General features: G+C 40.4%; 1 protein-coding gene across 2 annotated transcripts in view; it reads right to left on the bottom strand.

Moving 5' to 3' along the window:
- Nucleotides 1-307: 307 nt before the first annotated feature.
- Nucleotides 308-12,031, bottom strand: part of ENKD1 (enkurin domain containing 1) — a 215,014-nt gene continuing 203,290 nt past the window's right edge. For both annotated transcript variants that reach the window (XM_030203660.1, XM_030203659.1), the window contains exons 7-8: nucleotides 8,981-9,117; nucleotides 308-1,948 (exon numbers count right to left, since the gene is read on the bottom strand). In XM_030203660.1, the coding sequence (XP_030059520.1) occupies nucleotides 1,788-1,948; nucleotides 8,981-9,117 (298 nt within the window). In that variant the 3' untranslated portion in view covers nucleotides 308-1,787. The remainder of the gene's footprint in view (nucleotides 1,949-8,980; nucleotides 9,118-12,031) is intronic.

Raw genomic sequence — 12,031 nt, 5'->3', positions numbered from 1 at the left:
TAAGGGGGACTGACATTAAGGGGATCATAATAATGGTCACTATGTGCTATCTGCAGCATGACTTCATGTTTTCTACTTCTAGTGCATGACTAGATACCTTTTTGGTGATAAATTTACTGAAATTATTAAACATATTGAGTAAATTCAACTATTTCAACAGATTTAAAAAACATATTTTGACTGAATAGTTTGCAAATGGCATAAAATACTCCAAGTAATGTGGATGTAAATATACCTGTGCACTTTGCAGCTGCTGAAGCCACTTGCACTTCAAAACACACTCTCAATGTGCTTATATATCATAATTTTATAAGTCCTGTGTTATTCCCAATATAACATACTTCCTTGGAATTTAACATCTCAAATACACAGATTTTTAAACATGTACAAAAAGATATGAGGAGGTAATTCTATAACTGGGCTCCAGCTAGGAGCCTATTCTATAAAGGAACTTAGGTGTTTACTTTCCATTACAGAACACCAGGTTAACAGGTGACATACAAACATATGACTTTGGCATGAGCACTTAAATCCAATAAACAATAAATGGGATCTGAAATGAGCTGAGGGAACTGAAAAGAGCTCAGGAAGTTTGAGCCCATATTGGCAAAAGAGGGGGAAGGGAGACAAGATACAGAAGAACTGTTGGAGTTTACAGAGGGCCTGGAGAAAGGCAGAGACTGCTAATCTGCCAGCAGATGGGAAGGACTTTCTAGGGAGAGAGGAGACTCTCTTACTGAAAAGCAGACTGGCTAACGGAGAAAGACAGTCTTCAGCAGTGCCTCTGCCAACAGCTGGGCAGGACCTTGGCCAGCCATAAAGGGATAACAGGGATACACATAAAGACCTTCTTGATTTGGGCATCTGAGAAAGTGTGTGTAAAGACTTAATGGACCCCAAACGTAAGAAGAACCTTAAGCCTCTATAAGATTCTTCCCAAGGAAAGGACCGAAGGTTGACAGCACTTTCCACAGACCTGTCTGAAGCAATAGAGAGCCAATTACAAGTGCAAATTCAGCAGTGCCAGCAACAGTATTTATAGAATAGTGCTTAGGCAGAAAATTGTCATATAGGCTCAAACTATAGGCTCTTTCTTTATAGAATTGCCATGATATGGAGCAGTTCTATAAAGGGATGCCTATATTTAGATGCAAAGAATGCATCTATCTGGAGTCTATTCTATTAAGGAAAGTAGGCACCTACTTTCCTTTATAGAATTCTAGCGCAGCAGTGCAAATACACACATATAACTTAGGCATGACTACTTACACTAGCCCTAGAGCTGGTGTAATTTGCTCAAACCATGATTGCTATAATTTACATGCATAACTGTGCAACCTGCCCATACTCCACCATGTGTATGGCCACCTTCAATCTACATGCCATTGGCACTCACTTTATAGAATTACCTTCATAGTGGATAGATACTGCAGCAAGAGAAATATCCAGACAGAGATAAACACATATGATGAAATGGGCCAACCTTGTAATGAAACTGATTTTTCAGAACAGGTGTTAAACCAAATCTCAGACATGACCAAATGGCTTCTTTTCTTTTCTGGGCATATGCAGTAGCATAAGTCTTTCACTCTTGGCACTGCATTGGATAAAGCCAAGACCTGGAATACAGTGCAGTACCAGAGTCTACAGTATGGAAGGCAATGCAGTAACTGCCTTCCCTGCCCATATTTGCAAGAACTTGGGCATCAGAATGATACAGTGTTCAGAGAGTGGGCATCTTTCAGGATCGTCACGGTAGAATACATGCATGCCATCTGCTCCATAGTTCAAGAGTCAATCTTTATGAAGACCTTGGGACGGGAAAAGATTTTGACAGCTTCCTCTATCTCAGACAGCTTCTTCTCTAGGTTCATTCTTCGCTTTTGGACACTCAGTGTGTCAACTCTGACTGGTAATAGCAGGAGCTCCTTCACCATCTGAGTCTGGGCTGCAAAGAGAAGGAAATCTTTATACTTAAGTAGCAAAAGATGTTGCAAGTGTATATTCCTTCCTATGCTAGGCCTGTTACTAAGGGCTAGGCCTGCTACTAAGGCCTGACATTGCTCAGTTTGGTTCTCACAAGTTTTATTTATTTATTTATTGCATTTGTATCCCACATTTTCCCACCTTTTTGTGGGTTTAGTGTGGCTTACAATATGATATAAATGATGGAAATACAATTTGTTACAACTTGGCTATGGATTACATTGTGTAGATTTAAGCGAGACAGTCAAGTAACGTTAAGGAATATAACAATGGAACACAGACATTAAAACATTGGAAGGGGACAATGGGAGGCTTAAAGGGCAATATTAAGGTATGAAGACATATGGTATACATACTTCTCTGAGTGGAGGTATGAGTGGTGTGAGATTACGGGAGAGGATTGTAGAATTGGATGTGTGATGCATTAGTGAACAGTGAGTATGGACTTTATGTGTTTTGGCTCTTTCCGTATGTTTTTTCAAAAAGATGGGTCTTCAATAAGTTGGCCTAACAAGTTAGCATCTTTGTAACATACAGTGCTTTCTCAGGAGCTGAGAACAGACACTTCACAGATGCACATTGGGCTGCAGCTGAGTAACCTTGGGACGTGCTAAGAGACAAACTGACGATACACAGTGAGCCTAACATGTCCAGAATGTTACATTTGTGGGGAGAGAGAGAGAGAGAGGACACAAGAGTATTGTTCTATGCCCTGTGGCTAACTACATGCTGTGCATGCAGAACTGATGGCTAATTAGCCAATGGCCACCGACTGTCCACGTGAACCCACATCAGGAGAGAGTGATATAATACAGGAATATCCATATATGGTACAGGTAGTTTCTGATTTCTAGTTTGGGAGAAATCACATGATTTATGAGAAACGTAACTTGCAACAGTATATATGGAATTGTTGGGACAGTGTTCGCTGAGCAGACTATGCTAGCCAGTTTTTGCGTCTTGCTTTTGTTGTCTGACAACCTGCTCCAGAGAGAGAACACTTGATTTTGTATCTGACTTAGTGATATACCAATAAAGATTTTTTTTTCAATTATGGGTCAAGGACGTCCAAGTGTTAGGCATGCCCAAGTCCCGCCTTCGCTATGCCTCCGACATGCCCCTTTGAACTTTGGCCGTCTCTGCGACGGAGTGCAGTTGAGGACGTCCAAAATCGGCTTTCAATTATACCGAATTGGACGTTTCTGTAAGGACATCCATCTTCCGATTTACGTCGAAAGATGGGCGTCTTTCTCTTTCGAAAATGAGCCCAATAGTAATCCAAATATAAAGGTTGTCCCACTGGGCACTAGAGAATTTAAAATAGCATTTGCTGATGACTTGCTGATGTATCTTACTGTCCCCTCATCAGTCTTTGGTTACTTACTGAAGAGCTTTGTTGAATATGGGGACTTCTTGGGATTCACTTAAATTTTACAAAATCTGAGGCTCTGCCCATAGTAAAGGGGTTAAAAGAGGTTTGGAGTTATTCATCATTGACTGATTCCCATTGCAATGCGCTAGGGGTTCATTTAGGTATCTAGGTATATAAATGGTCAATGATACAAGAGCTCTTGGACCCTTGAATGTTAGCTATCTTTGGAGATCACTCAAAGGCAATTGGCTAATTGGAAAACATATAAAAAATGATGAATGATGGTGGGTCATCATTCATCATTTTTTATATGAATAAATACAATTTTTGGTAGGGTCATCATTCATCATTTTTTATATGAATAAATACAATTTTTGGTATCCTCATTCGTTCTCCTCACTTTTTTTGTTCTATATCTCACGGTTCCGTGAGGGTTTGCACCTCCTTTTTTTTGTTGTGTAATTGGAAAACATTACATTTGTCACTGATTGGGAGAGTTGGTCTTTATCAGGTGGTCGTCTTCCCCAAGTGGCTTTAAATTTTGCAAACACTCCCAATATACTTATTACACAAAGATATAAAATAATTGAATAAATTAACTGAGCAGTTTATTTGGGGAGGGAAGTGATCTAAATTACGACTTCAATATTTTTATGGGGGCTAGTGTATAGGGGGTTAGGTCTGCCAAATGTGAGACCCCATTTGCAAGATTGGTTCATGCAATCTCAGGATTATACACCAATAGAGGAGGAACATGAATTTATAAACCTTGGTCATCCATTACTTACTACATGCACCCTCCTCTCTATTACCACTTACTTTAAAGAGAGGTTGTTTGGTGAATCTATGCATATTTATTTATTAGGATTTATTTACCGCCTTTTTGAAGGAATTCACTCATGGCAGAGTACAATAAGAATAGATCAAACATGAGCAATAGGCAATTACAGCAGTAAAAATATTCAAATAACAATACAAAGTATGGCGTGGAGGGGCATAATCGAACGGGGACGACCATCTCTAAGGACGTCCTGGCGAAGGGGCGGGGAAACCGCTATTATCAAAACAAGATGGGCGCCCATCTTTCGTTTCGATAATACGGTCGGGGAAGCCCAAATCTCAACATTTAGGTTGACCTTAGAGATGGTCGTCCATAGGTCGTCCCCGGTTTTCAGCGATAATGGAAACCGACGACACCCATCTCAAAAATGACCAAATCCAAGGCATTTGGTCGTGGGAGGAGCCAGCATTCGTAGTGCACTGGTCCCCCTCACATGCCAGAGCACCCTAGGGGGCACTGCAGTGGACTTCACAAATTGTTCCCAGGTGCATAGCTCCCTTACCTTCGGTGCTGAGCACCCCAACCCCCCCCCCCCCAAAAAAAAAACCCACTCCCCACAACTGTACACCACTACCATAGCCCTAAGGGGTGAAGGAGGGCACTTACATGTGGGTACTGTGGGTTTCGGGTGGGTTTTGAAAGGCTCACATTTACCACCACAAGTGTAACAGGTAGGGGGGCCTGGGTCCGCCTGCCTGAAGTGCACTGCACCCACTAAAACTGCTCCAGGGACCTGCATACTGGTGTCAGGGAGCTGGGTATGACAAGTGAGGCTGTCAAAAAAATGTTTTTTAAGTTTTTTTTTAGGGTGGGAGGGGGTTGGTGAGCACTGGGGGAGTAAGGAGAGGTCATCCCCGATTCCCTCCGGTGGTCATCTGGTCAATTTGGGCACCTTTTTGAGGCTTGGTTGTGAAAAAAAAGGGACCAAGTAAAGTCGACCAAATGCTCGTCATGGACGCCCTTCTTTTTTCCATTATTGGCCGAGGACGCCCATCTCTTAAGCACGCCCCAGTCCTGCCTTTGCTACGCCTCCGACACGCCCCCGTGAACTTTGGTTGTATCCGTGACGGACTGCGGTTGAGGACGGCCAAAATTGGCTTTCGATTATGCCGATTTGGGCGACCCTGAGAGAGGGAAGCCCATCTCCTGATTTGTGTCGGAAGATGGACGCCCTTCTCTTTCGAAAATGCCCCTGCTAGTATACTACTTGAAAAATCAAAAATACTGGAGAGCAAAAACACAAAAACAAAATAGTATCAACAATTTTGCTCTAAAGCCCAAACAGTAACCCTAGAGATTACAGACAAATAATATTTTGAAAAAAGGAAACCTCAATTGCCCAGGGTACCTACATTGATGGTCAGCTCCTGAAAAGGCTTCTATCACTGGTTCCAATCAATTCTCGGAAAACAAGCCACAAGGAGAAAAAAAACCGCTGAATAGTGCTGGGCAGACTTATACGGTCTGTGTCAGAGCCGGTGGTGGGAGGTGGGGCTGGTGGTTGGGAGGCGGGGATAGTGCTGGGCAGACTTAAACGGTCTGTGCCCTGAAGAGGACAGGTACAAATCAAGGTAGGTATATAACAAAAAGTAGCACATATGAGTTTATCTTGTAGGGCAGACTGGATGGACCGTGTAGGTCTTTTTCTGTCGTCATCTACTATGTTACTATGTTACATTTAACTGCAAACTCTCTTTAGGATTAATGTTAGGAGCTACATTGACTGCTGAAAAAAATCAAAAATATGCCACAAGAGCACAGAGAAAAATTATTCTACTTAGCTTCTCCACCCGGGTGGCTTCAACATCTTCACAATATCTACTTGTATTCTTCAACAAGCAGTCAATGTAGCTCCTAACATTAATCCTAGAGAGAGTTTGCAGTTAAAAGTGTTTGTCTGTTTTTTTTGGCTTCAGCGTTTTTTTTCTCCTTGTGGTGGTTTGTTTTCAGAGAATTGATTGGAACCAGTGATAGAAGCCTTTTCATGGGCTGACCATCTATGTAGGCACCCTGGGCAATTGAGGTTTCCTTTTTTCCAATCTATTATTTGTCTGTAATCTCTAGGGTTACTGTTGGGCTTTAGAGCAAAATTGTTGATACTATATAGTATACTACTTACAATGTCAACACAATATGTAATAGAACATTTTAATTGACAGTGAAGCATATAAGCAGATGGAACATATATATAGGTAAGTGTAATGGAAGTGAATTTTAAAGATTGTTTTTCAACCCTGTCTTGAACGACCAGTGCACTTGGGGGTCTGTATTGTTGATTAGAAGTAATTCTGCTTAAAAATGATTAAGTGTTATCTTAAAGGATTGCTTTTCAACCCTGCTTTTGTCCGATAATACACTCTGAAATCTTGTCTTTGACCAAAAGTAACTTTTCTTGTAAATACAAAAATAAGTTGGAATGTAGAAGATAAGACACAGCTCTAACTAATTTGGTATGCAAAGGGGAGGATGGCACTTGTTTCCCAGGCCCAGCTTGGCCACCTGGACTTGGGAGCATGTGACCAAGTTCCTACAAACCTAAGATTCTGTAACTTTCCTTAGCTCTGGACATGAGCTAAGAGCTTAATAAAAAGGGGCCCTCCTTGCAGTGAAACTCTGGGGTTCATCTCCGGGCAGACATGTCGTGCAGAAGGTTTGTTCCTGGTCTGAAGCTCCTAGCTCTTGCTGTGAACCGGGCCCCCCCAGCTGATGATAAGAGCCTGGATGGTGGAGACCAGTGATGTATATGTATGTGTGTGTGTATATATCTGTTTTATAGCTTTCTTTAGTTAGATGGTTCAATTAGTGTGCATATCTCCTAATGTGACTCAGTCAGTGTGTATATTTCTTAATCATTGTATAGACTGAAGCAATAATGATTTATACACTCTCCATTTGAATAAAGAGTTTCATTTACCCAATACGAATCCAAAAAGAATCTGTAGTATTTTATTCGGTGAACAGTCTGTGGTGATCAAGTGAGCAGGCTGCACTACCGAAGCAATACAGTAAGAGAGTAAGAAGAGTTAGAAAATAAGGTGACTAATTTAAAGAAAGTTGCACATGAGGTCAGAGAGATAGTTAAATATCTCAGCTAGGGTAGGAGTGGATAAACATGTCCTGCTGCAGTATGTGCAGCCCGTGTCACTCCTTGTGTATGTGAGTGAGACTAACAAGTTCCATTAAAGGCCTGGTTGAAGAGCCAAGCTTTCTCCTGCTTCCTGAAGCAGAGATAGTCTTGTGTTAAGTGAAGTCTTTCAAGCAATGCATTCCAGAATGTGGGGGCTACTCCGGAGAAGGCTCGCTTGCGGGTATCACATCATGTAATATGGCATGGAAAGAACTGATTCACTTATAGAAAGGAGATCCTGGGGTTACAAATTAACTGCCCATACGGGGTAATCCTGCTTTTTCCCTGGGACTGGATAATGGGACTTTTGTTCATTAGGAGTGAGCTGGACTTACTTTAGTGGAACATGTCCTTTGTGAGGATGGCTCAATCAAGAGGTTGGCAGAGATAAAACACTTAGCTCTGGGGTGGGGGAGATAATTTTTTTTGATTATCATCAGCTTCTACATTATAAACAGACTTTAGATGTCTCTAGGCTTCAAATTCCTATAGGTCAGATACTGAGGAAATTGTTTTTACTAGATCAAGAGGACCGTCTGACAATCGCAGGATTGCATAAATCACTGCGAAAATTATAGGGGCGGAAACATTATGCTCATATACAACAAACTTGGGAAAAAGACTTAGACTGCAGTTTAGGATTATTTGATATTCTTCGCACCATTAAGGCTCTTCCCACTGTAGAACATAGTGCAGATTTAAGAGAGTGCCATAATAGGATTATTCACAGAGCTTATTAGCCGCAAACCTGTGACTGTAAAGCAAAAATTGTTGAATTGTCATTGTATCTAAAATATAATAATACTGAGGGCACCTTGGCTAATGCTATTTGTGCTTGTCCTACTATACAGTTGTTTTGGACCAAACTGCTGACTTGTTTTGTTTAAATCAGTTGTTAGGGATATGAGTTGCTGCTTCCTTTGAATTAATAGTATGTGACCATTTGAATGACAGTGATATAAGAAAGAAAAAACAAAAACTGTTTATAAGGAAAGCTATTGTAATGGGGAAAACGTGAGTGCTCCAGATGTGGACACTTCTCAGAAGTCCCTTCACACTGGCACTGGAGAAACTAATTCCACACACTTATGTTATGGGAATCCAAAGAAGTGTGTAGGAAACACTTTCTTTTGATATGGTCTCCTTATGTCCCACGCGTTGCCCCCAAGAATTAAGAAGTTTGATATTGGATAAGCTACAATTATGAAAGTTTTAATCTTCCCTTTTTTTGACTTTATCAGTTCTCTTTCTTGGATTTGCTTAATTTTCCTCTGGATTGTAGAATTTTATGGGTTGAGTCTTGGAGGGGTGGGAACTGGACAGGTTGGTAGACAGTGGAAGGGAGATAGGGGATATGATTCAAGGGGAGAATTGCCAGAAGAGTTACGCTATTTCTCTCAGATATTTGATTGTTATAGGTACTGTAAAACAAAAACTGAAGAACAACAACAAAAAAACATGTTACTGGATTAATGTAAACTTTTGTTTGTATTGATGTTTGTGACAATAAAACAGATTTTTCTTAAAAACATATTTATTTATTTGTTACATTTGTATCCCACATTTTCCCACCTATTTGCAGGCTCAATGAACATTGCCAGTGGTCTTCTGGGTTCTTTTATTAAGGCTGTAAGCTTCTGCTTCTTGTACTTACTCTGTTTAAGAGTGTTGAGAGTCTCCTGGCGCTCATTCTCTGGCATCATAGTGTGCCCCGGAGGCATGGCTGGATCTGGCATGTTTTTCTGGCGATCTTCTGCTTCTTGACGCCAATGATCCTTCAAATCTTGTATACTATAAGGAAAGAAAACAGGAAGTAGAATGTGGTCCTCTGTACGCAGGAATTCTTTAAAGGTATAAATAAGCCTTACCCCAATTGATTATGTATCAAAGAAAATTTGCTCTCTTGTAAGAAACTCCTGAGAATCTAAATAATCATGGCATAAGAAACAATGCCCTATTATAGACCAGTAACTGGTTATAGGAAACAAATGAGACCTAACTATGCTAGCCTGAAAAATCATGGGTTTAAAGGGAAAAAATAGGTAATGATTGGATTACCAAATGCATTATGTTAATTTTTTTCTAAATGTAAACTGCCCTGAGGTCTTATATGATACCACAGGGATTGCCAATATCACCAATACAGTTCAATGTAATGATGGTGCCACTCAGAAAAAACTGGAATTAATGGGTTTCAAACAATTTATATATGCAGACGATGTCACTATCTTCATACCTTTCCAAAACAATATCAAAAACATACAGGACAAAATAAAAAAAGGATTGTACCTCAGGCAACAACTTTCAAACTCAAACTGAAGAGACAAAACCAAATTCCTAGTACTATCCAGCCCACACAACCCCACATCCTACCAAAAATTCATAATCAACCAACAAACATACCACAACTTAAAATACTAGGAATCATTCTTGACAAACATCTAACACTGAACAATCAAATATCAGCAGTAACATCAAAAGGCTTCAGAACACTATGGAAACTGAGAAGAGTAAGAGACTATAAGAGACTATTTCCCTAGACAATCTTTCCGGATACTGGTCCAATCAATGATACTATCGCAACTAGACTACTGCAATGAATCATACGTAGGGTGCCAGGAAAACACACTAAAATCGCTGCAGTCCAAAACACGGCAGCAAGCCTGATTTCAAGAAATTGAATTGGAGGAGATTTGTGATGCTTCTTATGGTTTTTGGTATTGAGTTCCACCATTTGGAATCCTGAAAGCTAAATCCTGCTGTGTAGATAGTTTTGTAGATGGTGTTTTTGCAGTTGGGTAGACATAGGAGTAGGTAGTTTCTGTTTACTGGGCTGGCATTTCTTGAGGATAGTTCAGTCATGTTAAGCATGTATTTGGGTGCCATTCCAAATAGTATCTTGAAGACTAGGGTGCTCACTTTGAAAAATATTCTTGCTTGAAACACTACATTGGCTACCAGTCACAGCAAGAATATTTTTCAAAGTGAGCACCCTAGTCTTCAAGATACTATTTGGAATGGCACCCAAATACATGCTTAACATGACTGAACTATCATCAAGAAATGCCAGCCCAGTAAACAGAAACTACCTACTCCTATGTCTACCCAACTGCAAAAGCACCATCTACAAAACTATCTACACAGCAGGATTTAGCTTTCAGGGTTCCAAATGGTGGAACTCAATACCAAAAACCATAAGAAGCATCACAAATCTCCTCCAATTCAGAAAAGAAATGAAAACCTCTCTCTTCACAAAATTCTACAGCTAATCACAAAGATATCGTCACCTTCCTTCCAAATCTACCCTTCAAAAACTATATGAATAAACATCATCAAAACTCTACAACTGAACACAAAAATACCACTTCCTTCTCCTCTTCAAATCTATCTCTTCAAAAACTCTATGAATAATCACACGAACTATAGATGCCCTCTTAACATTACACAACACTATTGTAACTCCATCAAAATGTAAACTGTAAGCCACTTTGAACCGAAATTTGTTTTGGGATAACAGTGGGATACAAGAATCCATAAATAAATAAAATAAATAGTGGAGTAATCTGGAAAATAATTAAAAGGGTGAGCAAATTTACAGACGGCACAAAGTTATTCAAACCTGTCACATCACAGGATTATATGATGGTTGCCTGATGAACAGACATAAATCACAAAGCTCTTGTGCCTCATACATTTAGTACACAGAAACATAGGAAAATGTAGGCAGATAAAGACCATATGGCCAATCCAGTCTGCCCATCCTTGCCATCTATTCTCCCTATCACTCCCTTAACTTGTCTAAAGCTCTCTTGAATTCAGATACCACTTCCACCAGGAGGCCATTCCAAGAATTCACCACCCTTTCCATGAAGATTTCCTCAGGTTACTTCTGAGTCTTATCCCCTTTATCCCCTCATTCCAGCGCTTCCTTTCCATTGAAAGAGACTTGCTTCCTGTGCATTTATGCCGCATAAGAATTTAAACGTTTCCATTATGTCTCTCCTCCCCACCTTTCTTCCAACGTATACATATTGAGATTGTTGGTGGAGGTGTACTTATGAAGGCCTAGACAAGGCAGTTTCAATGCTGCTAAATATCTAATATCTAATAATTAATATACAGACCATAAGAGGTGAAGACTTCTTTTTTTCTGTGAATTACAATGATATTAAGCAAGGCCATTTGGTGTCAAGAAAGTACCCCACCCCTCCCTACTTCCTCTGGGCAGGTAATTGAAAGACAATGAGTCATGCCATCCACTGTTTACGATGAGTGTGTTCACAGAGCCTCTAGAGACTTTTAGGTTGCGGAACTAGTTTCAAGGTGACAGGGGTGGGGTCCTGGCAGAGGAGAGAGACAGAACCCTGCAATCTGGACAGGATAGGAGAATGGCATGGGTCGGTGGGAACGGAATCCTGAATCCTTTGAAGTAAGATAAAGATTGTTTTACTGAGGATGTATGTTTTAGGGAAATGCAATATATATACATATATGCCTGTTGGCAATTGTAACAAACAAATATCCTGCTTGACGTGCTATTCCTGTGTGATGTGTTCCTTAAAAAACCAGTTCTTAACCCTATATAAGTGCCTGGTCTGGAAAGCGAGGGGGGTCGATGAAAATCTTCCCCAGCCCCTATTAGGGCTTAGGAATATATGACCATTTCCATGGCATTACCCTTTTGTCTATGCTCCCTCACCATCCT

This window comes from Microcaecilia unicolor, chromosome 5, assembly GCF_901765095.1.
Source record: "Microcaecilia unicolor chromosome 5, aMicUni1.1, whole genome shotgun sequence".
NCBI classification, from domain to species: Eukaryota; Metazoa; Chordata; class Amphibia; order Gymnophiona; family Siphonopidae; genus Microcaecilia; species Microcaecilia unicolor.
The sequence above is the reverse complement of the archived record's forward strand: the minus strand, read 5'-3'. Positions and strand labels throughout refer to the sequence as shown.